The following is a 26,528-nucleotide window of genomic DNA, read 5'->3' on the forward strand; positions in this document are numbered from 1 at the left end:
TGGGGTGCATGCTTTATATATAATTGCAGCCTAATCTCAGCCTCACTCCAACCAGATAACATAGATTGGAATCAGGAATAGGAACTCGAATGAATTTCTCCCTCCCTGTCTCGGGTCTGCAGAAACCAATTGCAGCACTCTACTATCCTGTGATCAATTTAACTGAGCTCGACTAACACAATGCAGTCTGGTAGAGATCTTCATGATTCCTATGGCATAGCTTCTGGCTGAGTATTGTCAGTTAATGTAGCTTTAAAAAGCTTTATGAAAACATCATTAATGAACTTAAGTTATGGAACCTATGAAGCAAAAGTTAACTTTTTTTCTGATGAGGAATACTAAACTCTATTCCAGAACTTTTGGTTAGTTTCTCTGGTGTAGATATGAAGTTACTGTAGCTGATAAATGTATGAAAAAACAACTTATTTAAACTGTAAATGTGTGAATGTTGCTGGCATTTGATGGGCTGGATTTTACATTCCCGCTGCTGGGAGTTGTGGCATGCAAGAAAATGCGGGCCGTGTGCCGTTATGCTGCAGCGATCTAGCGCACAGCGACTCATTGTAATACACGGTCGGGCTGCTTCCCCCCATCAGGTGACGGGGCTGGGCTCCAGCAACATCGTCAGCTGCCTCCGTGCAGGCGCTGGTGCCATTTTTAAAGGGCTACCAGACCTGCTGCAAAAATGTTATATTTAACCCCATAACCCCCCCCCCCCCAGTACACTGCAAATAAAATGTGGCCCCTCCCCCCCCCCCAAAACACTTAAATTGCTGATTTGACCTCCCTGCCCAAAAAAACTGTACAAAGTGCAGAGGTCACCCCCCCCCCCCCCCCCACCCGCACACATTTATTGCAGATTTCACACACCCCCCACTTCACTAAAATTCCTAACTCCGCCCCCCCGCACCTCCCTACCTTGGTGGTGCCAGCATTCCCTGGATGGGAAAGTGATGACGGGGGAGTGCCGGCTGCCGCATGGAAGATCCCTGGCAGCAGGTAAGATTGTGATCAATGCTAATTAAATGTATTCATCTCCTTTATTGAAATATTTAAAGTCGGGCCCTGCTGTCCAGCGGCACGGGGGCTGCCATGAAGCCTCACTACCACCGGGAAGATTGGGCCTGGCGCTCCCGGCATTAGGCTCTGTGATGGGCCACTGCCAGTACGATCATCTTCCCGCCCTTCCCACCCAGCCTTGGAGCTCGATGCCAGGAGCGCAACAAAATCCAGCTCGATGTTTCTGTTGGGTTAGATTTGCAAGAATGTCACCCATTGAAATAATGCCACTACCATTTTTTTCTACATTAATATATGTGTGTGTATATACACACAAATATATATACACACACGACCTTCATTTTGCCCCAAAATGAGAATAAATTTGAAAGAATGATGAACTATATAAATTAAATAAGATTAAACAGTGTATTTCTGGATGGGCTGAATGTGTATTACATGGTGGAAGCATAACGTTTGCAGAAACATTGAAAGTAAACAATCTTTTTTAATAGAATTATCAAAACCCCACAAATATATTGTTCAGAAAGTTAATTCCTGGGGGTCTCTCACTTATCATTCACAATATATTTTTACATTCAAATTGTATATTGCCTTTTCATTGCATTTAGTGTATTACTGAACAATATTGGTACACTATGTAAGGTATATGAAATGTTGCTACTGTGTTGTAGCATCCTTCATTCTATTTGTTTTTACAGGTTGCCTAACGTTGTATCTTATGAATACACCATGTTTCTGTCCCAGTATAAGGAGAAGGGTGAAATTATTTTTGTTGGAAGTACTTCAAGTAACAGCACCACATCTTAAGAAGAGAGAAGTACAAGAGAATAATGTGACACAGTGATGGGATTTTCAGTATTGATCTATGTGATAAAAGCAGTTTTTTTCTGGAAATTAGTGAAGCATTTATCAGAACAGAAATGTGATTTGAATTAGTGCTAAAATGCTACCTTGGGTAAGTTGAAGGCAATAAATATATGGAAATGTAGATAAAAGGAAGTGGTGGATGTGCTTGTCAACAAAAAAAATAGTGTTTGCAAAAATTATCCTATGTATCCCACTCAGAACTTAATTTCTTAACTCAGTCACAGTTTGCAGATATAATTTAGTGCAAAACCTCTGTTTATTATCGTGTGTATCTATATTATTGTCAAATTAAAAATGTAATTGGTGGCATTATTCTAGTTCATGTTTTAAATAAAGAACTATTTGTATTTTTTCTATTAATATTTTCTGGGTGTTTCTGTGGTCAGTTGATTTCATGACATCTGCTATCCAGAATGTTTCGACACCATGCAATTACAGTGTTTCAGACTTTATGACTGAACATAGAAAAAGGAGGGCTGCCGAATTTAGCTCCTGTAATGTAAGAAAGATAACACTTGGTGGTGCCCTTGTTTTAAAATAAACTGAAAATTGCATAAATTAACATTTTACTGCATATTATACTAAATTTACTCACAAAAAGTGCTTGTGGCTTTAAGAGCTTTGTTGCTTAGTAGATTACATTCAATCAGTTCAAGCATTTAATGAAGGGGCTATAGCTCAGTGGGAGAGTGTTTAACTGCAGATTACGAGATCTCTGGTTTAAATCCCCTTTTTGAGCACAATGTCATCATTATGAATGCAAATTGTATATAAAAGTTCTGGGTCTGCTCTGAGAGCTGCCTAGTATGGTGAGGCGTTTTAAGGGTTTAAAACCAGGGGACACAATTTCAAAATAAGGGGGAAGCCACTTAGGACCAAGATGAGGAGAAATTTCTTTACTCAGACGGTTGTGAATCTGGAATTCTCTACCCTAGAGGGCTGTGGAAGCTCAGTCAGTGAGTATGTTTAAAGCAGTAATTGACAGATTTCGAAATACAAATGCCGTTAAGGGATATGGGGATAGTGTGGGAAAAAGGCATTGAAGTGGATGATCAGTTATGATCGTATTGAACGGCAGGGCAGGCTGGATGAGCTGAATGGCCTATTCCTGCTCCTATGTTCCTAAGTTGAAGAAGTATTGATTCTAATCAAGACAAGAATGCTCTCATCCAGTTCTGTCAGAAAATTGCTGGCTCTTCACACAGTTTTCCCATTTTAGTCAAGAAAATGCACATCTTGCAGAAGAGAAAGGATTGATTGTAACATAGGAGCAGGAGTACGTCCATTCAGCCTCTGCCGTCTGTTTTACCATTCATTTACTTGCCTTTGATCCATATCCCTTTGTAACCTTGCACAACAAAAATATCTCAATCACAATCTTCAAAATTTCAAGTGACTCAGCATCCTCAGCCTTTTAGGGGAGAGAGTTTTAGATTTCCACAACTGTCTAACTGAAAAAGCAGTTTGTGTAGTAAATTTTACGGACTCTATTTCATCTTTGTCATAGGGGAAAGAGGACCTTAGGCTTAACTTACTGCCTTTGTTCTGTAACTGCCTCAATTTATGATCATAAGAACACTTTGGCCATAAATATTTAGCTCCCTAGCAGTCATATTTTCAGTGCCACCGATGCCTGTTCGGGTCCAAAATGGTATCCACGCTATGTGTACACGCATCTGAAGCTGGCCGCTATTTTAATAAGGGCTTTCATGTGGGTATGCAGAGTAGGCAAGTCCTGACATCTGCAGTGTGCAACGTTGATTTGACGCCAGTGGTGTCATTTTCAACCTGAATGCTCCAACCAGTGCACTCTCTCACCATGCACAGCTTAGCAAGTGTTAAGCAGCAGGAAGAACCCTCCCCAGCAGCACTATTTAAAGGTGTCATCAACTACTTTCTGGTTAGTTGTGGATTGATTTCTGCTGGCTGCTGTTGAGTTCATATAAGTGTTTTGTGGTTTATACTGCTGTTTATAGTTGCAGAGGTCTGCAGGACAAGGTGAAGGCCATGATTCTGGCTTCAAGGGTCCTGCTCAGACCACTTTCCCCCAGAAAGAAAGATTTTCCTCATAATGCCTTTGGTTCTTTTGCCATTCACCTTAAATCTGTGTCCTCTGGTTCTCAATCTTTTCGCTAATGGGAACAGTTTCTCTCTATCTACTGTGTCTAGACCCCTCATGATTTTGAACACTTCCATCAAATCTCCTCTCAACCTTTTCTAAGGAGGCTCCAACTTCTCCAGTCTATCCACATAAATAAAGTCCCTTATCCTTGGAACCAGTCTCGTAAATCTTCTCTGTATCCTCTCAAAGCCTTCACATCCTTCCTGAAGTGGACACAATATTCCAGTTGAGGGCCAACCAGTGTTTTATAAAGGTTCATCATAACGTCTTTGGTTTAGTATTCTGTGACTCTATTTATAAAGCCCAAGATCCCAAATGCCTTATTTCTGAACCTGCCCTGTTACTTTCAATGATTTATACACATATACTCCCAGGTCCCTCTGCTCCTGTACCCCTTTAGAATTATATCCTTTATTTTATATTGCCTCTCCTCACTCTTACTATCAAAATGTATCACGTCACAGTTCTCTACATTAAATTTCTATCCCCCTTGGCCTGCAGCATGACAGGCAGAATGAGCAGAGAGGACACAAGAGAGGACAAGCTGCTTGAAGAGGGGGGATGAGGGGTGGGAGAAGGGCTCGCTGCAGGTGACCATATCTGCCCAGGGTGTTCAGGGAGCAACTTTCCTATCTCAACCTAGGCAAGGAACAGTGTGTTAGATGCCTCTGCTTCACCAAGGAGGTGCGCAGTGAAATCGGCCACCTGATGCAACCTGTACTGCAGCCTTAAAGCAGGGTGAGGACAGCAATGCCAGTGTATGTGAAAGTGACTGTGGCCTTGAACTTTTATGAGTCAAGTTCCTTTCAGACTGAAGCAAGTGATATTTGGAGCATCTCTCATTTTTCTGCCTGTTGTTGTATAAGGGAGGTGACTGACACTTGGTATGCAAAGAGAGGTGACGACAGTTCATTCTTTCTTGCCAGAGATTAGCAGGCAGAACAAGCATATGGCTTTACTAGAATTACTGGGAGCCATTGTACATATGTTGCTTTGTGGTCCCCGCATGTAAATTCTGAGATGTATCACAACTGGAAAGGATTCCATTCCTTCACTAAAATAAAAGCAAAATACTGCAGATGCTGGAAATCTGAAATGAAAACAAGAAATGCTGGAAATACTCAGCTGGTCTGGCAGCATCTGTGGAGAGAGAAGCAGAGTTAACCTTTCAGGCCAGTGACCCTTCTTCAGAACTAGCAAATATTAGAAATGTAAAAGGTTATAAGCAAGTAAAGCGGGGGTGGGACAAGAGATAACAAAGAAGAAGGTGTAAATAGGACAAGGTCACAGAATAGCTGACCAGAAGGTCGTGGAGCAAAGGCAAACAATATGTTAATAGTGTGTTGAAAGACAAAGCATTAGTACAGATAGGGTGTTAATGGACTGAAAATTGAACAGCCGCAAGTACAAACATGAAAAAAAACAGGGGTAAGCAAACTGAACAAACTAAGATGAAATAAAATAAACACAGAAAAAAAAATATGAAAAAAAGGAAAAAGAAAAAAATAACTAAAAATAAAACTAAAATGGGGGGCACGTCATGCTCTGAAATTATTGAACTCAATGTTCAGTCCGGCAGGCTGTAGTGTGCCTAATCAGTAAATGAGATGCTGTTCCTCAAGCTTGTGTTGATGTTCACTGGAACAATGCAGCAATCCCAGGACAGAGATGTTGAGCTGGTATGTGGCTGTATTCTGTGCATCATGCAGGGGCCAGTGCCTGGTATCCTGTCAGCAGTCATGATGTTTTCATTCTGCAACCATGCATTGTACCATCAGCATTAGAGCCACCACAACAAACCAGAGGGTGCCTGCTGGGCGACAAGAGCTATCTGCTGACCACCTGGCTTATGACTCCGATGCGCAATCCATGCACATATGGCCAGCAGGCATATAATGAAAGTCATGCTGCCACACAAAAGGTCATCGAGCAGGCCATTGAGGTTCTTAAGCAATGCGTCTACTGCCTGGATAGCTCTGGAGGAGCCCTGCGACATATTTTACAATTCGTCATGGAAAATCTTGGAGCCTGCTCTCAGCCATCTTTTGCCATCATTGCATGCTCTAGCTCTCTTTCTCTTTTGCAACCAGTTCCAGCACCCACTCTAGCTGCCTTTAATGGTACTAGCACCTCACAATTGTGTGTCCTATCCTCAGACATGCAACCATGTAGCAATGGGATTAGCACTGAGCTGCACACAGAAATCATGCAAATAAGCAGGCAGCATGAAGTTTGCGTGCTGTCTGCATCAGAAGTAACGTGTGGGTTAATTGTGCATCGCGAAAGCTGTACCCATTTTCGGCCTTATCAAATTTCTCACCCTTTTGACTGCCTTCAGGGATGCTGTTTCATGCTGAATGGTTCTGCAGTAACTTTTCACATGCTTTCTGGCTTGCTGGTTACCGATAGTTTATCACTGTATAAGTTTATTCAATGAGTGATGACTATTGTAACAACTAAAGGTGAGTAATCATCAGCAGCATGAGTTTTTTTTGATTAAAATCAGTGAATTGTGCAGATGAGTAACATTAAATTTGAATTTTTTGACAGGTTAATGGTGTTATTTTGACATAAATCTATACCTGTTACCTATTTGCTTATGGATGCCTGATCGTTTACAAAAGATAACGTAAAATCAGTGAAGGAAAGAACAATAACAATAAAGAACACTAAGAACATTTGCAGTGTGCCCAAGATATGATTTTTGTGGCCATAAAGAAGATTATTCTGCAAAATTATCATTTTAAAAATAGAACTTGCATTTATCTCAGCCTGGAGTTTCTGCTGAGAGGGGGTTCTCCCATGAGAGATCAGCAGAACCTCCGGCAAAACAGAATAAACAGATTTATGCTGTTTTTTCTGGGGTTTCTGCTGACATTGTAGGAAGTCAGGGGAGTCCTGTGTAAATTCAGGGCAATAATCCCATAGCACAACCCAAAGTGCTTCACACCCAGTTGAGTCATTGTTGTTATGTGGATAATTATGCTTGCTAACTTGCGCATGGTGAAGGTCCACAAATTAACCTGTTTTTGCTGGTGTTGATTAAGAGACAAATGTTAGCCAGGAAACGGGGAGAACTTCCTGATTTTTCCTATAGTTCCGTGGTGAACGGGCAGATGGCATCTTTGTTTAACAGGCCATCCAAAAGACAGCACTTGCTCAATACTGTATTAATTATATTCTCAAGTCCTGACTGGGGCTTGAACCCACCACCACCTGACTCAAAGGGGAGAATGTGACCCACTGATCCAGTCTGATGCTTTACAGTCCAAATAACGACTGTTTGAGATCAGTGGAAATAAATGTGACATTCCACTTGTTTAAGATGTTAGATATTTGGCATGAAAACTATTACAGCTAAAGTGTCCTGGCAATTTAAGCATACAAAATGTTTTTTTTAAGTTTGCTCACTATGTGTTTAACTTTTTGCAGATGCCACCTATTTTTAAACCAAGTTGTTTGAATTGGTGGTTAGAACATAGGAAAGTTTAGGAACAAGAAAAATGCATTTGGCCTAAAATGCACCCCCCCCCCCCTTTTAGTTAATCTTGGCCCCATCTCTTTGCCCTCTATCCTTTCTTTCATCCTACCTTTCTCCACAACATATTTAGTTGTTTACTGAACCTAATTAAAGAGTTTTCTTCAATTACTTTTTCTTAGTAATGTACTCCAAATGCCTGTTACCTTGTGTTAAATAATTTTGCCTGAATTCTCTAGATTCTCTGCTTGTTTAAACCACATCGAGTTTTTAAACATTTCTTAGTGCAAAAATTTGTCTTGTTTCACTCCAGTCTCCATCCTTTGCTCTGAAAATGTCTTTAGGCCATCTGAAACAGTCTTTATAATTACAAAAACTGAGAGTTGATTTCCCTCTGGTTCCAGTGGATGATTGACAGTTGTAACATCCTGGAGTTATGCCAGGCCACAGTGGGGAAAAGTCCATCAGCTATACCTGGCTCAGCCTAGTTGTCTCATGGCACAAACCCCGGCAGTGTACTGGACGCATAGACCTGATGCACTGTTCCCCAGTTGTAAAAGAAAGGTTTACCCAATGGTATCATCCTGGTTGTCAAAGCTCACTGAAATATTTTCAGTTCAGGGCAATGATGTCCTTTGTTTGATGACCAGTACCGTACACAGTACTTCAGAGAGGGTATAACCAGTACTTTATCTGGTAGTGTCATCATTTCTTCTGATTTGTATTCTACTCTTTTGTCATACAAACCAACACTTGTTTTGCCATTTTACCACATTTCTGCTATATCATTTGTATTCCTGCACAACTTGAAAATTCACTAGATGTGACTACTCTATTTCATGTTTTTAAACCAATATTCATTTGATCACTAATTCCCTGATAGTTTACCATGGCCATTAATTTCTGATATAAGATGTTGCCCAAATCTATCTGAAAATCTAAGGGCTGAATTTTACGCCGCCCCAGCGGGTCGGATGGTGGCATGGGGGCAGCGTAAAATTGAGTGGGAGGCTCCGGGAGGCCTACCTGCCCTGCCTCCGGTCAACTTTACGGCAGTCGGGCGGGTGGGGGTGGGGCAACGGCCCCCGTGGCAAACGGGCGTGCTGGGGACGTGAAAGGCTGCCCAGCAATAGCTGGCGGGCTTTCCACACCCCTGGGGGGGGTGCCCAATTGAGGGGCGCCCCCACCTCCCAACCCACCCCCGGGACCCAAGATGCCCCCCTCCCACCAAACAACCACTCCAGCCTCACCACGAAAGGATCGATCCCACTGGTGAGGCAAGCCCAACTCACCTCACTCCTGGCTCCATGTCCTCGGCTGGACTGCAGTCCCAGCAGTGGCCAATGCTCCCAGTGCTTGGCCGGCAGCTCACTGAGGCGGGACCTCCTCCCTCAAGTGGGTGGACGTCCCACCTCGGGACAATTAAAGCCCGGGGACCTGTAAAATACGGGACGGATTCCTGGGTTATGCGCAAGCGGGTTCGCCACCGACTTTTACATTGGTGGCAAATTCCTGTCCGCCTAAGGTAAAATCCAGTCCTAAGTGTCTAAGGTCCACTACATTCTCCTTGCTCATATGGTAAAAACAGTCATCAAACTGGGTAATATGTTGTCTTCAGCTGTGTGACTTGATCCCTTTTAATTTCAATATCTCTGCCACTTTCTAATCTACAGCATGCCCTCCTGCATCTAGAAAAGTTCACAAATATTTGTTGATGTACATCTCCATTTTTGTCATTTGTGCAGTGTCTAGCTCTGATTACACAGGTTAGCATTCATAGAAACAATTTCTTGTTTATTACATGGTTACATTATGACTTGAGTGGTCTGGATAAACCACTAAAATCATTCACCTCATTTTATTTCACTGACAGTTGGAAGGACTTCTGATAAGGCATAGAGATGCCAGGACAAACTTAGAGGGTCAGTTCTTAAAAAGAGTACATGCTCACAATGTCATAGCCTCTCTTTTCTCTTTTTGACTAATCTGCTGTGTATTTCCAGCATTTTTAATCTTATTTTATACTTCTAATAATAATATATTAATAAAAAATGATCAATGTACTCTGTTTCGCTATTACCCATCTGATTGTAGTCAAAACATCTCTAGTATTGGCTTCTTTTTCTACCTCTGCACTGTCAGTTCCCAGAGTCCCCCAAGTATTCATCCTGATTCTCATCTACTGCTATTCTTTGGCAACATAACCCACAGATGGGGGACAGCCCACATATGTACACTGATGACACGCAGCAGAACTTCTCTACTGCCTCACCTGACTTCTTAGTTGTCTGACATGCAGTCTTGGATGTGCTGTTACTTTCTGCAGCCTTAAGATAAGCATTGGGAAAACTGGGGCAGTTACCCGCAGCCACCTCTGCATACTCTGTACCCTGGCCAGTGATTCCACCCCCTGACTGAGGCCAAACCAGTTTGTTATTTTGGTGTCCTGTTCACGCCTGAGCTGTGTTTGCAGTCTGTGTCCTCTCCTACTTCCATCTCTAATACCTGCTGTCTTCACCCCTGCATTAACCATACGCCTTTGTCACCTGCAGATTTGATTACTCCAGTGCTCTTGTGGCCCGTTCCCATCCACCATCATCCATACACTTCAGATTTCTAATTTTTATCTGCCTATATCCTGTAAAGCAGCAAGTTACACTTACCCATTACCCTGTCCTCACAGACCTGTATTGGTTCCCAGTCTCCAAAGGCTCAAATTTAAAATCCTCATTTTTGTGTGGAAATTGCTGTATAGCTTACCCCTTTATAGACTACTCAGCCCCCTCCCCAACCGCTGCCCCCATAACCAAACTCTCCTTCCTCCCACTCTGGTGTTTTTATCATCTCCTGTAGTGTCCTCTCATTATTGGTGATCGTAGCTCAGTCTCCAAGCTCTGGAATTCCCTCTCTGAACTCCTGTGCCATTTTGTCTCTCTCCTTTAAGAGCCCCCATAAATCCCATCTTTTTGACCATGCTTTTAGCCACCATATGTGTCCTCTGGGTTGGTGCCTACTTTTCTTCATGCTCGTATGAAGCATTTTTTTTATTCGTTTGTGGGATGTGGGCATCGCAGTCTAGGTCAGCATTTATTGCCCATCCCTAATTGCACTTGATAAGGTGCTAGTGAGCTGCCTTCTTGAACTGTTGCAGTCCTTGGGGTGCAGGTACACCGACAGTGCTGTTAGGAAGGGAATTCCAGGATATTGACGCAGCGACAGAGAAGGAACGGCGATATAGTTCCAAGTCAGGATGGTGTGTGGCTTGGAGGGGAACTTGAAGGTGGTTGTGTTCCCATGTGTCTGCCGCCCTTATCCTTCTAAGTGGTAGAGGACACGGGTTCGGAAGGTGCTGTCGAAGGAGCCTTGGTGAGCTACTGCAATGCATCTTGTAGATTGTACATACCGCTGTCACTGTGCGTCGGTGGTGGAGGGAGTGAATGTTGAAGGTGGTGGATGGAGTACCAATCAAGCAGGCTGCTTTGTCGTGGATGGTAAATGGTTCTTCTTGAGTGTTGTTGGAGCTGCACTTGTCCAGGCAAGTGGAGAGTATTCCCTCGCATTCCTGACTTGTGCCTTGTAGATGGTGGATAGGCTTTGCGGAGTCAGGAGGTGAGTTACTCGCCCCAGAATTCCCTGCTTCTGACCTACTCTCGTAGCCGTAGCATTTATGTGGCTGGTCCAGTTCAGTTTCTGGTCAATGGCGACCCCCCCAGGATGTTGATAGCTTGAAGCTTGGGAAAACCATCTATGCTAAAAATGCTGTATAAATGCAAAGTGTTGTTGAAATAGATGGCAATAAATGTTACTTTGCATTATATATATATTCCCCAAGTGTGATCAGATTTAATTAAATTAGCTCAATCAGAAAGGTTTATTACTTGTGTGGCATGTCCAGTTGAACTCATTTGTTTAAATACATCAGGTAGGTGGTGTTCTGTTTATAAAGTGACAAGTCATTTTAATTTTAAGCAAAAACAGAAAATGTTGGAAATACTCAGCAGGTCAGGCAGCATCTGTGGAGAGAAAAGCAATTAATGTTTCAGATCTGTGTGACCTTTCATCAGAACTAGCAAAAGGTTAATAAAAGGTTATGTAATAGGTTTTGAGCAAGTGAAAGGGGAAGGAGGAAAGAACAAAAAGGAAGGTGTGTGATAGGGTGGAGGGCAGGACAGATTAAATGACAAAAGATTTCATGGTACAAACCAAAGCAGGTAGTCATGGGACAAGTAAAGAAACAAAAGATGTGTCTGGATGGGGTAAAAATGACAGGATAATAGCTGTCCGAACACAAAGTCAAGGGATTAAGAAACAAACACGGGGTGAGGGGGGAAGCACAAACCAACAAAATAAACACTAAAAAAGAAAGAAAATGGGGGCAGAGGTTATGATCTAAAATTATTGAACTCAATGTTGAGTCCCGAAGGCTGTAAAGTGCCCAGTTGAAAAATGAGGTGCTGTTCCTCGAGCTTGCATTGAGCTTTGTTGAGCTTTGCAGCAGGCCAAGCACAGAAAGATCAGAGTGGGAGCAGGGTGTAGTATTGAAATGACACGCGACTGGAAGCTCGGGATCGCACTTGAGGACCGAATGATGGTGTTCTGTAAAGCGGTCACCCAGTCTGCGTTTTGTCTCCCTAATGTTAAAGAGACCACATTGTCGGCAGTGAACACAGTATACTAAACTGAAAGAAGTGCAAGTAAATCACTGTTTCGCGTGGAAGGAGTGTTTACAGCCCTGGATGGTAAGAAGGGAGGAGGTAAAAGGGCAGGTATTGCATTTCCTGCACTTGGATGGAAAGGTGCCGTGGGAAAGGGACAGGGTGATTGAGAAGTGGACGAGGATGTCGCGGAGGGAATGGTCCCTTCGGAATGCTGAAAGAGAAGGAGAAGATAAGTTTGGTAGTGACATCATGCTAGAGGTGGCGGAAATGGTGGAGGATGATCCGTTGAATACGGAGGCTGGTGGGGTGGAAGGTGAGGACAAGGGAAACCCATCATGTTTCTGGGAGAGATGGGAAGGGGTGAGAGCAGAAGTGCATGAAATAGATCGGACACGGTTGAGGGCCCTGTCAGTCATTGTGAGTGGGAATCCTCGGTTGAGGAAAAAGGAAGACGTATCAGAAGGGCTAGCATGGAAACTTGCATCATCCAAACAGATGTGATGGAGGCAGCAAAACTGGGAGAATAGAATGGAGTCCTTCTAGGATGAGGGGCGTGAGGCAGTGTAGTCCAGGTAGCTGTGGGACCCCGTGGCTTTATCATAAATATTGGTGGATAGCTTGTCTTCAGAAAGTGTTTCAAATTGCCAGCATTCGTAAAATTTTGCTTTTGTATTATTGTCATTTTAATTTGTTTAAAAAAAATGGAATATGTGCCTTACAAAATGTACATAATCATAGAAAAAGGTTATGTGTAATGCTTTTTTTGTTATAGTTGGATTGGATGTGATTCTTGTGCTATATGGCAGTGATGCCCAAGTTTGGCCTGCGGGCTAGATGGAGCCAACTAGCTGAAAAGCTTGAACATCTTTACTTCGAGGAACGTTATGGATTATGAACCTAAAATCCACAGTTGGTCATGAATCGTTCTGTTTTGTTGAGGGCAGTCATTTGCAAAGTTGGGAAGGATAAAGGTATTGGATTCCAGTACCAGAGTACTGAAACAGCCAGGTGATGATGTAAAAACATAGCAGCAAAGAATTAACTTTTGTCATTGAGGAAGTGTATTTTTTACTCTTCTGCTGTGGGAGTTAAATCTGCTGGGGTCATAAACAGACATCTGCCCAATTAGCCATTCTACATAAGCCTAGACATTGAGTGTTGGTAGTCTGTTTGTCTCTGGGGCATTATTGCTGAACACAGGTTCACATTTGATATCTATTACCTAAGTCAAGTATAGTTCCACTTTGTGAACATATTTCCATCAAATGTAGGCCCTGAAATTCTGCTGTGGTTCCACTAGAGTTCCACAGAGTGATAACAGGAAATGGGTAGAACCTCTGTGGAATTTCAGGAACGTAATCTTAAACTAAACACATTTCAGTTGCAGTTCGCACAGATGGAAGTCTTCATTCGTAGGCTCATAATTTGCCAGTTTTATTGCAAAAGAAAATTTGGATGTTTGTGTCGAATAAGTAAACCTGTTTGATTCCAGTTTCAAAAATTTATTTAACACATATTAAAAGTTTCTTTAAGAAATAGTAATACAATATGATTTGATATGTTACAGTTCACTTTATGTAAAAGTTGTAGTAGTCGTAACCTCAAACTTGACTGGTGCAAGTTTTCCATTCCCACTTTTCTCTTCCCTTCTGAAATTGTTGACTCATTAGAGATACAGTTCCATGGATGCCAGCAGCCCTTTGATATATCAATCAAAGTGGACATTCTTCATCTGCGCTTCCAGAGAGTAAAATTTAGCTATTTGAGTGTGCTGACATTGCAGCCAAGCCTACTCCTGTTGCCGGGTGATATGTGCATATTCCAGCAGTGGTCACAGGAATACTGTTCCAGATTCGGAAACCTGCTACATTTAAATCACACCCAACACCATGCCCCCGACTCCCCCACTCCCATCCCCAACCCTGCCCAATGCCTCCAGCTCCCACCATCTTACTGCTGTGTAGCCTAGAAACTCTGAGACCAATTGTGGTGTCTTCACTGCCAAGCTGACTGACTGATAATTGCACAGACCAGGGAACAAACCTTGGACATTCCTGGTCTGTCTGATCCAACAACATACATTACAAAAAGAACATTTCTATACATTGAAAAAATGTTACTCATTAGAAAAATTATTTACATTTTGTTTTGAACAAATACATTGAAAATATTTTTAATCTGAACAAGCAGCTATTGAATATAAACTGCATAAGTAAAATTTATGAACTCTGAAGTGGTATACATTAATGAAAAAAATGGAGAAAAGAGTGGTGCTAATCTAAAATTTAGAAACAGACTACAACAGAATCACTGTAATTTCAAGCACAGGTTTGAAAATGGGGAAGATTGCGGTCTCTTTTTAGGTAAGAAACAATGGAGAGGGTTAAAGACTGATTCCATATTACCAAAATATATTTCTTGCTTTGACATATTTTGTACAAAGGTGCTGATGAAGAAAATAACTAACCATGTCACACAGACTGAGCAGCTATTTGCTAATGGACAGTGGAGAACACAAGTTTTTTCTTCAAGAAGTACAGCTACAAAAATACATAGAATTATTTCTGGAACAATATGTTATCACACCAGTGTCTTGCTGTATACGCCATATTTATAATGGGAAACCTAGATAATTCAGGGATATATGTTTAGTATCGGATGATAAACATTAGTCGCACAGATATACTTATGAACTTGACTATTATTTTAGGTAATCATGCTTTTTTTTTAGTTCCAAATGACTTCTTAATGAAATCGCATTGTTTATCAATTAAGATACATCCTCAGCAAATTTGGCCTGATTCATAACACAGAGCTGCTTTTCTTCAATCAGTGTAAGTTATGAGGGGCTGATTAAAAACCCTGAGAAGGATGACTGTTTCTCATCAGATGAATATAAACCGTTAGCTTCCTCTGAAGGTAGCAGCATATAGACTTGGTCATTTTCATGTAGGTGTACTATAGCACTTCCTGAGGCCTGATCAACATATCCTTTTGTGTAATCATCATATGTTTGGAGGATGGATTTTCCATTTTTATATAATGATACCCAAACATTTGCCCCCTTGATTTGTATATGGTAACTAAATTGGTAAAGGCCTGATATTTCACATGTAAAAATACCAGATGATGGATTATAGTTATTATTTGAATTGGTCAATAGTATGTCAAATATTATTGGTTGCCCTACTGGCGGATATGGCCGAGAAAGAATAGCTGTAAAAGCTGGAATAGGGCTCAATAATCCAGGTGGTGGCTGTATAGATTTTTCTGGTTGTACAAAAATTTCACCAGGTAAACCTGGTGGACCAGGGAGACCTGGTGGACCTGGAGCACCTTCTGCTCCCGTTCGTCCAGGTGCACCTGGTGGCCCCTTAGTTACTTCTCTGCTAATGATACCTGGAGGACCTGGTCTTCCTGATTTTCCTGGAACACCATTATCTCCAGGAGGCCCTTGAATACCTGGCAACCCAGGCAAACCTTTATGACCAGGTACTCCAGCAGGTCCTCGCAATCCTACTGCACCTGGAAAACCTAATGGACCTTGAGGACCAGGAGGACCAGGCCTGCTGGGCTTACCAGCTGGGCCAGTAAGACCAATATCCCCTTTTTGGCCAACTGGCCCAATTGGGCCTGGGAAGCCTGGTGGACCTGATTTTCCTGGAAACCCTGATATTCCTGGAGCACCAGATGGCCCTCGCTCACCCTTTGATCCTGAATACCCTTGTATGCCCATGTGCCCAGGTGCACCTTTTACTCCTGGTGCACCAGGGATCCCCTGTAAACCTCTTTGGCCTTGTGATCCTGGTACACCAGCTGGTCCCACCAATCCAGGAGCACCTGGCTTGCCATTAGGTCCCACCTCTCCTTTCTTTCCAGGATATCCAGTGTAGCCTACAGGACCGTGCTCTCCTTTGGGCCCTGGTATACCTGGTTTTCCAATACCTGGCAATCCTGGTGCCCCTGGCAAACCTTGTACACCAGGGTGACCTTTAAACCCAGGGGGCCCTGGCAATCCTGGTACACCAACAGCTCCAGGCTTTCCAATTCCACTTTCTCCAGGTGGTCCTGGTGGTCCTTTTTGGCCTGGTGCACCTGTAAAACCAGTTGGGCCTGGTGGTCCCATTGCACCCTTTTTACCTGGTTCACCAGGAAAGCCAGGGGCTCCTGATTTACTTAATCCTGCTGGTCCAGGGGTTCCTTGTGGCCCTGGTAGTCCTGGTGGCCCTTTTCCACCAGAAATCCCTGGAATTCCAATTCCTTTTTCCCCCTTTTGCCCAGGGACACCAGGATAACCTGGGTGTCCTTTTGCTCCAGGTAGCCCTGGTGTTCCTGGAGAACCTGCTGGCCCCTGGGGACCTGGTTTACCAACAACAGACAATCCAGCTGGTCCAGGATTTCCTGGAGGTCCTGGACTACCTCTTTGCCCTTGTATCCCTTGAATTCCTTTATCACCTTTTGGTCCAGGATATCCTACTCTGCCTGATGGTCCTGGTGCTCCTGGAATGCCTGGAGTCCCCTTTAAAGACAGTCCTTGTGATCCTGGCTGTCCCGGATTGCCAGGCAGTCCTATCAGCCCAACACCTGGCTTTCCTGGATATCCTGCTTGTCCTGGGGGTCCCGGAGGTCCAGGTGGTCCAGGCAGTCCTGGATCTCCTCTTACTGTGAAAGTAGAAATATATACCTTAGATTGCAGTATTATGCTAAATGCAGTGTGATTTTTATGACGACGTTTATGATTAATCTCACCTTTTAATACACTGAAATATGAAGATTATGAAGGCAAGTCTTATTTTATATTTATACAAATAAGACACTTTAGGCCATTGTAAGTAAATTTTAAAAAACACTTAACTTACACTGGCTTAAGAAGTGAAAAATAAGGTGTTAATATTACCATTTTAAATGGTGTAGAAATGAGGGGCAGGAGCTTCTACTATGTTGCGCTGATTTTTTCCAATGCAGTTTGCCTAAAATCAGCCAAACAACAACAGCTTCTAGTTGTGAAGTGCCTGTAACATAATAAAACATTGCAAGGCTTTTCACATAGACATTATTAAACAAAATGTGACACTGAGCCATATAGGGAGATATTAGAACAGATGGCCAAAAACTGTGTCAAAGATATAGGTTTTAAGGAGTGTCTTACAGGAGGAAAGCAAGGTAGAGAGGTTTAGGGAGGGTATTCAAGAATTGGGACCTAGGCAGTTGAAAGCACGGCCACCAGTAATGGACCAATTAAAATTGAGGAAGCTCAAGAGGCCAGAATTAGAGGAGCGCAGATATCTCAGAGGGTTGTAGGGCTGGAGGAGATGACAGAGATAGGGAGGGGCAAGGCCATGGAGGGTTTTGAAAACAGGGACGAGAATTTTAAAAACAAGGCTTTGTTTAACCATGAGCCAGTCTCGGTCAGCAAGCACAGGGGTAATAGGTGAATGGCAGTTGGTGCAAGTTAGGACATGGGCAGCAGAGTTTTAGATGACCTCAAATTTATGGAGAGTAGAATGTGGGTGACCAGCCAGGCGAGTGTTAAAATAGTCAAATCTAGAGGTAACAAATGCATGGACGATGGTTTCAGCAGCAGAAGAGCTGAGATGGGTGATATTACAGAGGTGGAATTAGTGACAGCGCAGGTATGTGGTTGAAAGCTCATCTCTGGATCAAATATGACACCGAGGTTGTGAATAGTCTGGTTCAGCCTCAGACGGTTGCCAAGGAGAGGAATGGAATTGGTGGTGAGGGAGTGGAGTTTATGGAGGGGACTGAAGCCAATGACTTTAGTCTTCCCAATATTTAATTGGAGGAAATATTTGCTCATCCAGTACTGGATGTCGGATAAGCAGTCTGACAATTTAGAGACAGTGGAGGAGTTGAGGAGAGGTGGTGGTGAGGTAGAGCTGAGTGTCGTCAGAGTGGAAGAGTGGAAGCTGATGTTTTTGGATGATGTCGCCAAGGGTAGCATATAGGTGGGAAATAGAAGGGGCCAAGGATAGATTCTTGTGGGACATCAGAAGTAATTGTGCGGAAATGGCAAGAGAAGCCATTGATGGTAATTCTCTGGCTACGATTAGATAGATAAGAAAAGAACCAGGCGAAACCAGTCCAAAGATCAAGCAATTTCAATTGCAAGCTATGTTCTGCGCAAATCAAGTTTCCGTGATTTTTTTTTGTGCCAGCTCTTTTAAAAATCGCACTAGTAGCCGGCCCTGTCCATAAAACTGGCCATGTCACCCAATTAAATTAATCATCATTGCAAGTGGCCTTTTGTGGGCCTTCAAGGAGGCTCTTAAGATTAAGCTTTTTTAAAGGTACAAGAACACCAATAGGCATGTTTTGAAAGCTTTTACATTTTTCTTTAAATTTACTAAGAAAACTGACTCCTGTAGGCCGAAGTAGTTAGTAAATAGTTCTGTATAGTTTTTTAAAGCTATTTTCAATTAATAAACATTCGACTACTCAGGGGTGGTGAAAGACTGATTTAAAATGCTTTGTTTGTGACAAAGCCTTTATCAGCTATATTAAAAACTGTATCAAGTTACCGCTCTTAAATATGTAAAGGAGTGTTTTTTATGCAAATTTTTAAAACAAAACTACATGCTAAAATGCTGCTCAATTTTGCTGGTTCTTGATATGTAAATAAGTTTGAGCAGAACCATGAGCAAATAATTTCACTTTTCAAAACCAGTGCAATGTGCTCCCATATTGCTGTTTGTGCCTAAAGCAGAAACACTTGGCCGAGTACATCTAACGTGCTTAATCAGTTTAGGCTTTAATTGAAGATTGTCATGAAAAATCAGTCTTTTAAAAATGTCTTAATCAATGTTTAAATAGAAAAATGTATAAAGGATAGATGGTACTCTGAAGTTAAGAAAGTGGACTTGAATCCTGAAAACTGTATTTGTAAAAGAGCAAAACATTTTTTTTACATTCTTACTAGATTGATATTTGTAGAATAATTTGTTAATATGACAGTAACTGTTTGTATATTGTGATAGTTCTGGTCCTGATCAGTTATACTTTTATAATGCATGCTGCCATTCACATATAACAAGATTGCAGATGTTAGTATTTTCTATTAGAAATGCAGGGTATATGAATCATAATACAATTAGTCGCATGTGGAAAAATCAAAAATATTGGCCACAATACTGCTGGAGAAATATCAATTTTGAGTTTTGATTCCTCGGTAATGAACCATTTAGTTAAAGGATCCAGATGATTGTGTTACATTGACTCTGACTTGGGGAAAGTATAGAACTAGAGGTATAATAGCAGTTACCGTTTAGGTTTAACATGATCATATTGTCTAAAAAAGATGCATGTTGAATTTAGGAATTATTTGTGAGAGGATCAGAAAAGCCATTATTAATCTATTTTTGTGGAATTCTATTGTAATTTCTCTATTATAACTCGCAAATTTAATCGAAAGTGAGACAATGTGGGACAACTATCCTTCTCACCCACTGTGCACTGATACAGCGTGTGGTTCCAGGGTTCGCGTCATTGCATTGTGGAAGCAAACTTCTAGAGTGAAAAATGCTTGCAATTTGGAGCTTGTCCTCTTGCAGCTTTGTGGTTTGGAAGGCAGCACCATTGTTTGGAAACATCTACTGGCACTTCAAGAGGACATAGAACACCCTGTTTCTTCAGTTTGTCCTTAGGAATTTTGATGGATGAAGTGAGACACTGGAGGGTTCTATTTGGGATAGTTTGTTTAGGTCCCATAGGCAAGCTGCCTAACAGGAGTAACAAGAGCTGCCAACTAATGTGAATGTCATAGCAACATACCACATACCTGGAGGCAATGTAGGAACACGTTTGGTGACTTTATAAGGTCAGCCAAAGGAAAGGAACACACTTCCATTCAGTGTACAAAGCATCTGTGACAATTGCAATTACCTCCTCCTGACACTGTTTTAAATTAAAATTAATCTGTGCTGTGGATATCCATTTAGTACAGGGTGAACTTAGCACCAGCAATTTTCTCTTCAAAGTTTTTCTTTACTTGCATCCTTGAATGCATTCAGGCCAAAGCAATCCTCCCATCTAAGGCAACTCCATGACCTCATCCTTATTTTTTCTTGAGATATGATTGACACTAACAAGGCTGGATTGAAGATTGTACATACTGTAGCCATAGTGTACCTGCAGTGGATATCGCAGTGTCAGGCACCAATCAAAATGAACAGGCCTGCTGTGAATAGTGTTGAGTTTCCTGAGTATTCCATCACACTCCTGACTTGTGTCTTGTAGATGGTGGAGAGACTTTGAGGGGCCAGGAAGCAAGCCACTCATTACAGAGTATCCTGCCTCTGCCCTGCTCTTGTAGTCAACATGTTGATGCAGCTGATCCAGTTAAACTTCTGGTTAGTGGTTTTGATTGCAAAAGATGGCACAATGGTCAAGTCAGGGGACATAATTGGGCTTTTCTTGGATCCTGTTCTGTTCTGACGAAAGGTCACAGACCTGAAATGTTAACTCTGTTTCTCTCTGCACTGATGCTTGTTAATTGTGTGTCAGTTGTTTAATTATATGCGAGTGGAGGGTATTGATTGGGGTCTTAATTGAGTACTTATAAGGAGACACTTACTGAGACTGGTGGAGGGTTTTGAGTGAGGAGATACATGTTTGTCATCCTTTTACTCTGTACAATACAATAGGGCGGCACAGTGGTTAGCACCGCAGCCTCACAGCTCCAGCGACCCGGGTTCAATTCCGGGTACTGCCTGTGTGGAGTTTGCAAGTTCTCCCTGTGTCTGCGTGGGTTTTCTCCGGGTGCTCCGGTTTCCTCCCACAAGCCAAAAGACTTGCAGGTTGGTAGGTAAATTGGCCATTATAAATTGTCACTAGTATAGGTAGGTGGTAGGGAAATATAGAGACAGGTGGGGATGTTTGGTAGGAATATGGGATTAGTGTAGGATTAGTATAAATGGGTGGTTGATGGTCGACACAGACTCGGTGGGCCGAAGGGCCTGTTTCAGTGCTGTATCTCTAATCTAATCTAATCATAAATCTGAAACTGAGTAAAGATAGGTTCCAGCATCATCCTTTCACAACAAACCTTCTGGAATTTAACATGCTGTCAGATCTGTTGAGTATTTCCAGCACTTTCTGTTTTTATTTCAGATTTCCGACATCCACAGTATTTTGCTTTTGATCGAAGTGACATGAATGTTACCTGCTACTGTCAGTCCAAGTTTGGATGTTGTCCAAGTCCTGCTGTTGGCTAGCATGGGCTGCTTCATTATTGGAGGAGCTGTGATGGAGCTGAACACTTTGGAATTGTCAGCGAATAACCGCACTCCTGACTATGGCAGACGTAAGGTCATTGATGAAGTAACTGAAGATGGTTGGCTAAGGATGCTGCCCTGAAAAACTCCAGCAATGTTATCCTGGAGCTGTTATAATTAGCCTCTGACAACACAACATTTCTTTCTGTCATGCAAGATTCTAGCCACTGTCAGATTTTCGCATTAACCCCCATTTGCATCAGTTTTCATCGGGCACGTTGGTGCTATACATGGCCAAATGCTTCCTTGATGTTGGGGACAGCTACTCTCGTGTCAGACATTCAGCTCTTGTGTCCATATCTGGATCAAGGCTGTGATGAGGTCTGGAGCCGAGCTGTTTTGGCAGAACCTGAACTGAGCGTCAGTAAGCAAATTACTGGTGAGTCAGCTAGCCATAAGTACACAGCCTTGCAGGATGTTTATTCAACATTGCAGTACACCATGAAGTGTGTGGATTCACCAATGCCAGAGGTTTGAAGGTCAGTCTATGATTCTCTCACAAGTGTTTAAACTTCACCGCCCTCGCCCCCGCCCACCCCCCGAATCTAGAGGTAGCATTTAGAAGGGTTTCAGTAACATTAGAGGAGGTAAGGTGCAGGGCAAAGTGATGTTACAGAGGTGGAAGTAAGCGGTCTTGGTGATGGATTATGGTGTGGAGCTTGAAACTCAGCTGTGGGTCAAACAGGATGCTAATATTATAAAGTTGTCTGGTTCAGCCTGAGAGTCTGGCCAGCGAGGGCTATGGAATCTGTAGCAACAGAGAGGAGTTTATAGCAGTGGTTGAATATATGATGCCTTCAGTAGTTCCAGTGTTCAGTTAGTGGAGATTTTGACTTTTCCACAATTTGATGTCAAACAAGCAGTCTAAACAGCATAATGATGATGTGGTTCAGACAAATGGTGGGCAGGTAGATATATTTGTTGTCAGAGTACACACGCTAGCTGATGACATCCATTCCTGTGGATAATGTCCCCGAGGTGCACATAAATGGGTGGGAAGGAAGCCAAGGTGACATCCTTGGGAGAATCCAGAGGTGGGTATGGTATTAATGGTATTAGCAGAGAAGTTTCTGAAAATGATCTGGATGCATTTGGGACAGATGGAAATGAACCAGTGCGAGGGAAAGCACATGAGATTGGAAACGGAGGAGGAGCAATAGAGAAGGATGGCATGTTTGACTATCTCAAAGGTCAAACATCAAGGAAGAATAATGCACCACATAGGGGAGGTGGTGGCGTAGTGGTATTGTCACTGGACTAGTAACCCAGACACCCAGTGTATTGCTCTGGGGATATGAGTTCGGATCCCACCACAGCAGAAGGTGGAATTTGATATTCAATTAATAAATCTGGAATTAAAAGCTAGTCTAATGATGGCCATGAAACCATTGCCGATTGTTGTAAAAACCCATCTGGTTCACTAATGTCCTTTAGGGAAGGAAATCTGCTGTCCTTACCTGGTCTGGCCTACATGTGACTCCAGACCCACAGCAATGTGGTTGACTCTTACATGCCCTCTGAAATGGCCCGGCAAGCCACTCAGTTGTATCTAACCGCTATGAAGTCAATTAAAAAGAATGAAACCAGACAGACCACACGTCATCGACTGAGACACCGGAAACGACAACGGCAAACGCAGCCCTGTCGACCCTGCAAAGTCTTCCTCAATAACATCTGGGGGCTTGTGCCAAAGTTGGGAGAGCTGTCCCACAACCTGACGCTGTCATACTCATGAAATCATACCTGACAGACAATGTCCCAGACACTGCCATCACCATCCCTGGGTATGTCCTATCCCACCGGCCGGATAGACCCAGAACAGGTGGCGGCACAGTGGTATACAGTAGGGAGGGAGTTGCCCTGGGAGTCCTCAACATTCACTCTGGACCCCATGAAGTCTCATGGCATCAGGTCAAACATGGACTAGGAAACCTCCTGCTGATTACCACCTACCGCCCTCCCTCAGCTGATGACTCAGTACTCCTCCATGTTGAACACCACTTGGAGGAAGCACTGAGGGTGGCAAGGGCACAGAATGTACTCTGGGTGGGGGATTTCAATGTCCATCACCAAGAGTGGCTCGGTAGCACCACTACTGACCGAGCTGGCCGAGTCCGAAAGGACATAGCTGCTGGACTGGGTCTGCGGCAGGTGGTGGGGGAACCAACACGAGGGAAAAACATACTTGACCTCATCCTCACCAATCTGCCTGCTGCAGATGCATCAGTCCATGACAGTATTTGTAGGAGTGATCACCGCACAGTCCTTGCAGAGACGAAGTCCTGCCTTCACATTGAGGATACCGTCCATCGTGTTGTGTGGCACTATCACCGTGCTAAATGGGATAGATTTCGAACAGATCTAGCAATGCAAAACTGGGCATCCATGAGGCGCTGTGGGCCATCAGCAGCAGCAGAATTGTACTTAACCACAATCTGTAACCTCATGGCCCGGCATATCCCCCACTCTACCATTACCAGCAAGTCAGGAGACCAACCCTGGTTCAATGAAGAGTGCAGGATGGCATGCCAGGAGCAGCACCAGGCATACCTCAAAATGAGGTGTCAACCTGGTAAAGGTACAACATAGGACGATCTGCGTGCCAAACTGCATAAGCAGCATGCGATAGAGCTAAGCGATCCCATAAACAACGGATCAGATCTAAGCTCTGCAGTCCTTCCACATCCAGCCGTGAATGGTGGTGGACAATTAAACAACTAACTGAAGGAGGTGGCTCCACAAATATCCCCATCCTCAATGATGGGGGAGCCCAGCACATCAGTGCGAAAGATAAGGCTGAAGCATTTGCAGCAATCTTCAGCCAGAAGTGCCGAGTTGATGATCCATCTCGGCCTCCTCCTGAAGTCCCCAGCATCACAGATACCAGACTTCAGCCAATTCGATTCACTCTGCGTGATATCAAGAAACGACTGAAGGCACTGGATACTGCAAAGGCTATTGGCCCTGACAATATTCCGGCAATAGCACTGAAGCCCTGTGCTCCAGAACTTGCCGCACCTCTCGCTAAGCTGCTCCAGTACAGGTACAACACAGGCATCTACTCTGCAATGTGGAAAATTGCCCATGTACACAAAACGCAGGACAAGTCCAACACGGCCAGTTACCAACCCATCAACCTACTCTCAATCATCAGTAAAGTGATTGAAGGTGTCATCAACAGTGCCATCAAGCGGCACTTGCTTAGCAATAACCTGCTCAGTGACGCTCAGTTTGGGTTCTGCCAGGGCCATTCAGCTCCTGACCTCATTACAGCCTTGGTTCCAACATGGACAAAAGAGCTGAACTCCAAAGGTGAGGTGAGAGTGACTGCCCTTGACATCAGGACAGCATTTGACTAAGTAGGGCATCAAGGAGCCCTAGCAAAACTGAAGTCAGTTGGAATCAGGGGAAACTTTCCGCTGGTTGAAGTCATACCTAGCACAAAGGAATATGGTTGTGGCTGTTGGAGGTCAATCATCTGAGCTCCAGGACATCACTGCAGGAGTTCCTCAAGGTGGTGTCCTAGGCCCAACCATTTTCAGCTGCTTCATCAATGACCTTCCTTTAATCATAAGGTCAGAAGTGGGGATGTTCGCTGATGATTCAGATACTGAAGCAGTCCGTCTAGAAATGCAGCAAGACCTGGACGATATCCAGTCTTGGGCTGATAAGTGGCAAGTAACACTCGCGCCACACAAGTGCCAAGCAATGACCATCTCTAACAAGAGAGAATCTAACCATTTCCCTTTGATATTTAATGGCATTTCCTTCGCTGAATCCCCCACCATCAACATCCTAGGGGCTACCATTGACCAGAAACTGAATTGGAGTAGCCCTGTACATACAGTGGCTACAAGAGCAGGTCAGAGGCTAGGAATCCTGCGGCGAGTAACTCACCTCCTGACTCCCCAAAGCCTGTCCACCATCTACAAGGCACAAGTCAGGAGTGTGATGGAATACTCTCCAATTACCTGGATGGGTGCAGCTCCAACAACACTCAAGAAGCTCACCACGATGCAGGACAAAGCAGCCCACTTGATTGGCACCCCATCCACAAACTTTCACTCCCTCCACCACCGACGCACAATGGCAGCAGTGTGTACCATCTACAAGATGCACTGCAGCAATGCACCAAGGCTCCTTAGACAGCACCTTCCAAACCCGTGACCTCTACCAACTAGAAGGACAAGGGCAGCAAATGGATGGGAACACCACCACGTGCAAGTTCCCCTCCAAGTCACACACCATCCTAACTTGGAACTATATTGCCATTCCTTCACTGTCGCTGGGTCAAAATCCTGGAACTCCCTTCCTATCAGCGCTGTGGGTGTATCTACCCCACATGGACTTCAGCGGTTCAAGAAGGCAGTTCACCACCACCCCCTTCTTGAGGGAAATTAGGGATGGGCAATAAATGCTGGCCTGGCCAGCGACGCCCACATCCCATGAATGAATAAAAAAGCAGGTCACGATGGATGTCGCTTATGATTTTGGCAAGAGCACATTTAATTTTCAGTTGGTATCCTTGGATGCCACGGAGGTGTCATTAATCACGGTTCCAGAGGATGGCTTTGTTTGCCCAAAAGCCAGCTTGATATTTGTCTTTGTAGGTCAACTATTGGTGGTACCTTGGAATGCCTTAAAATAAAGGTATTATGATAGCTGTCTGTGAAATGAAAACTGACTTTCATCAGACTTTAACAAACAAGCTGAACATTTAGAGAGACAATCCGTTCTTATTCACGTAGATAATGAAGCACCTAAGACCACATGGTTGCAATCCATAGCCATAATCTTTGGGCCTTCAGGAATCCTGTCATTGGGTAAAATTGCACAGCCCTATGATGCTGCAGGTTGTCTAGCGTCAAGTTGAATTTGGCCCTTGAATAAACAGGGCATCGGCTACATGATATATATATATATATATATATATATATTATATGTCCTGATATGAACTGAGGATTGGCTATTGCGATTGATGTTGCCAGTGGCAACTTTGCAAGATTTGGAGATGACGTGCTTGTGGATGAGTTTGGCTACAAATCACTCTTGCAGCATTTGACATAACTCAGCCTAAGCCTTTCTGTGAA

At 43.3% G+C, this 26,528-nt stretch overlaps 2 protein-coding genes across 2 annotated transcripts in view; one reads left to right on the forward strand and one right to left on the reverse strand.

Annotated features, from left to right (window-relative positions):
* nt5dc1 (5'-nucleotidase domain containing 1) overlaps positions 1 to 26,528 on the forward strand; it is a 706,882-nt gene that overhangs the window by 164,179 nt on the left and 516,175 nt on the right. The gene's annotated exons all lie outside the window — the stretch shown is intronic.
* LOC137353542 (collagen alpha-1(X) chain-like) lies at positions 14,988 to 17,230 on the reverse strand. The gene is made up of 2 exons (XM_068019912.1): positions 17,086 to 17,230; positions 14,988 to 16,810 (listed from the first exon to the last, which is right to left on the reverse strand). The coding sequence occupies exons 1-2, from the start codon at positions 17,228 to 17,230 to the stop codon at positions 14,988 to 14,990; spliced, it is 1,968 nt and encodes a 655-aa protein (XP_067876013.1).

This window comes from Heterodontus francisci, chromosome 3, assembly GCF_036365525.1.
Source record: "Heterodontus francisci isolate sHetFra1 chromosome 3, sHetFra1.hap1, whole genome shotgun sequence".
Taxonomy (NCBI): Eukaryota; Metazoa; Chordata; class Chondrichthyes; order Heterodontiformes; family Heterodontidae; genus Heterodontus; species Heterodontus francisci.

Coding starts and splice junctions, on each gene's coding strand:
- LOC137353542 (XM_068019912.1), bottom strand. CDS start 17,230: ATGGCTCAGTGTCACATTTTGTTTAATAATGTCTATGTGAAAAGCCTT. Junction 16,811..17,085: donor GAAAAAATCAGCGCAACATA/GTAGAAGCTCCT, acceptor CTACTTTCACAG/TAAGAGGAGATCCAGGACTG.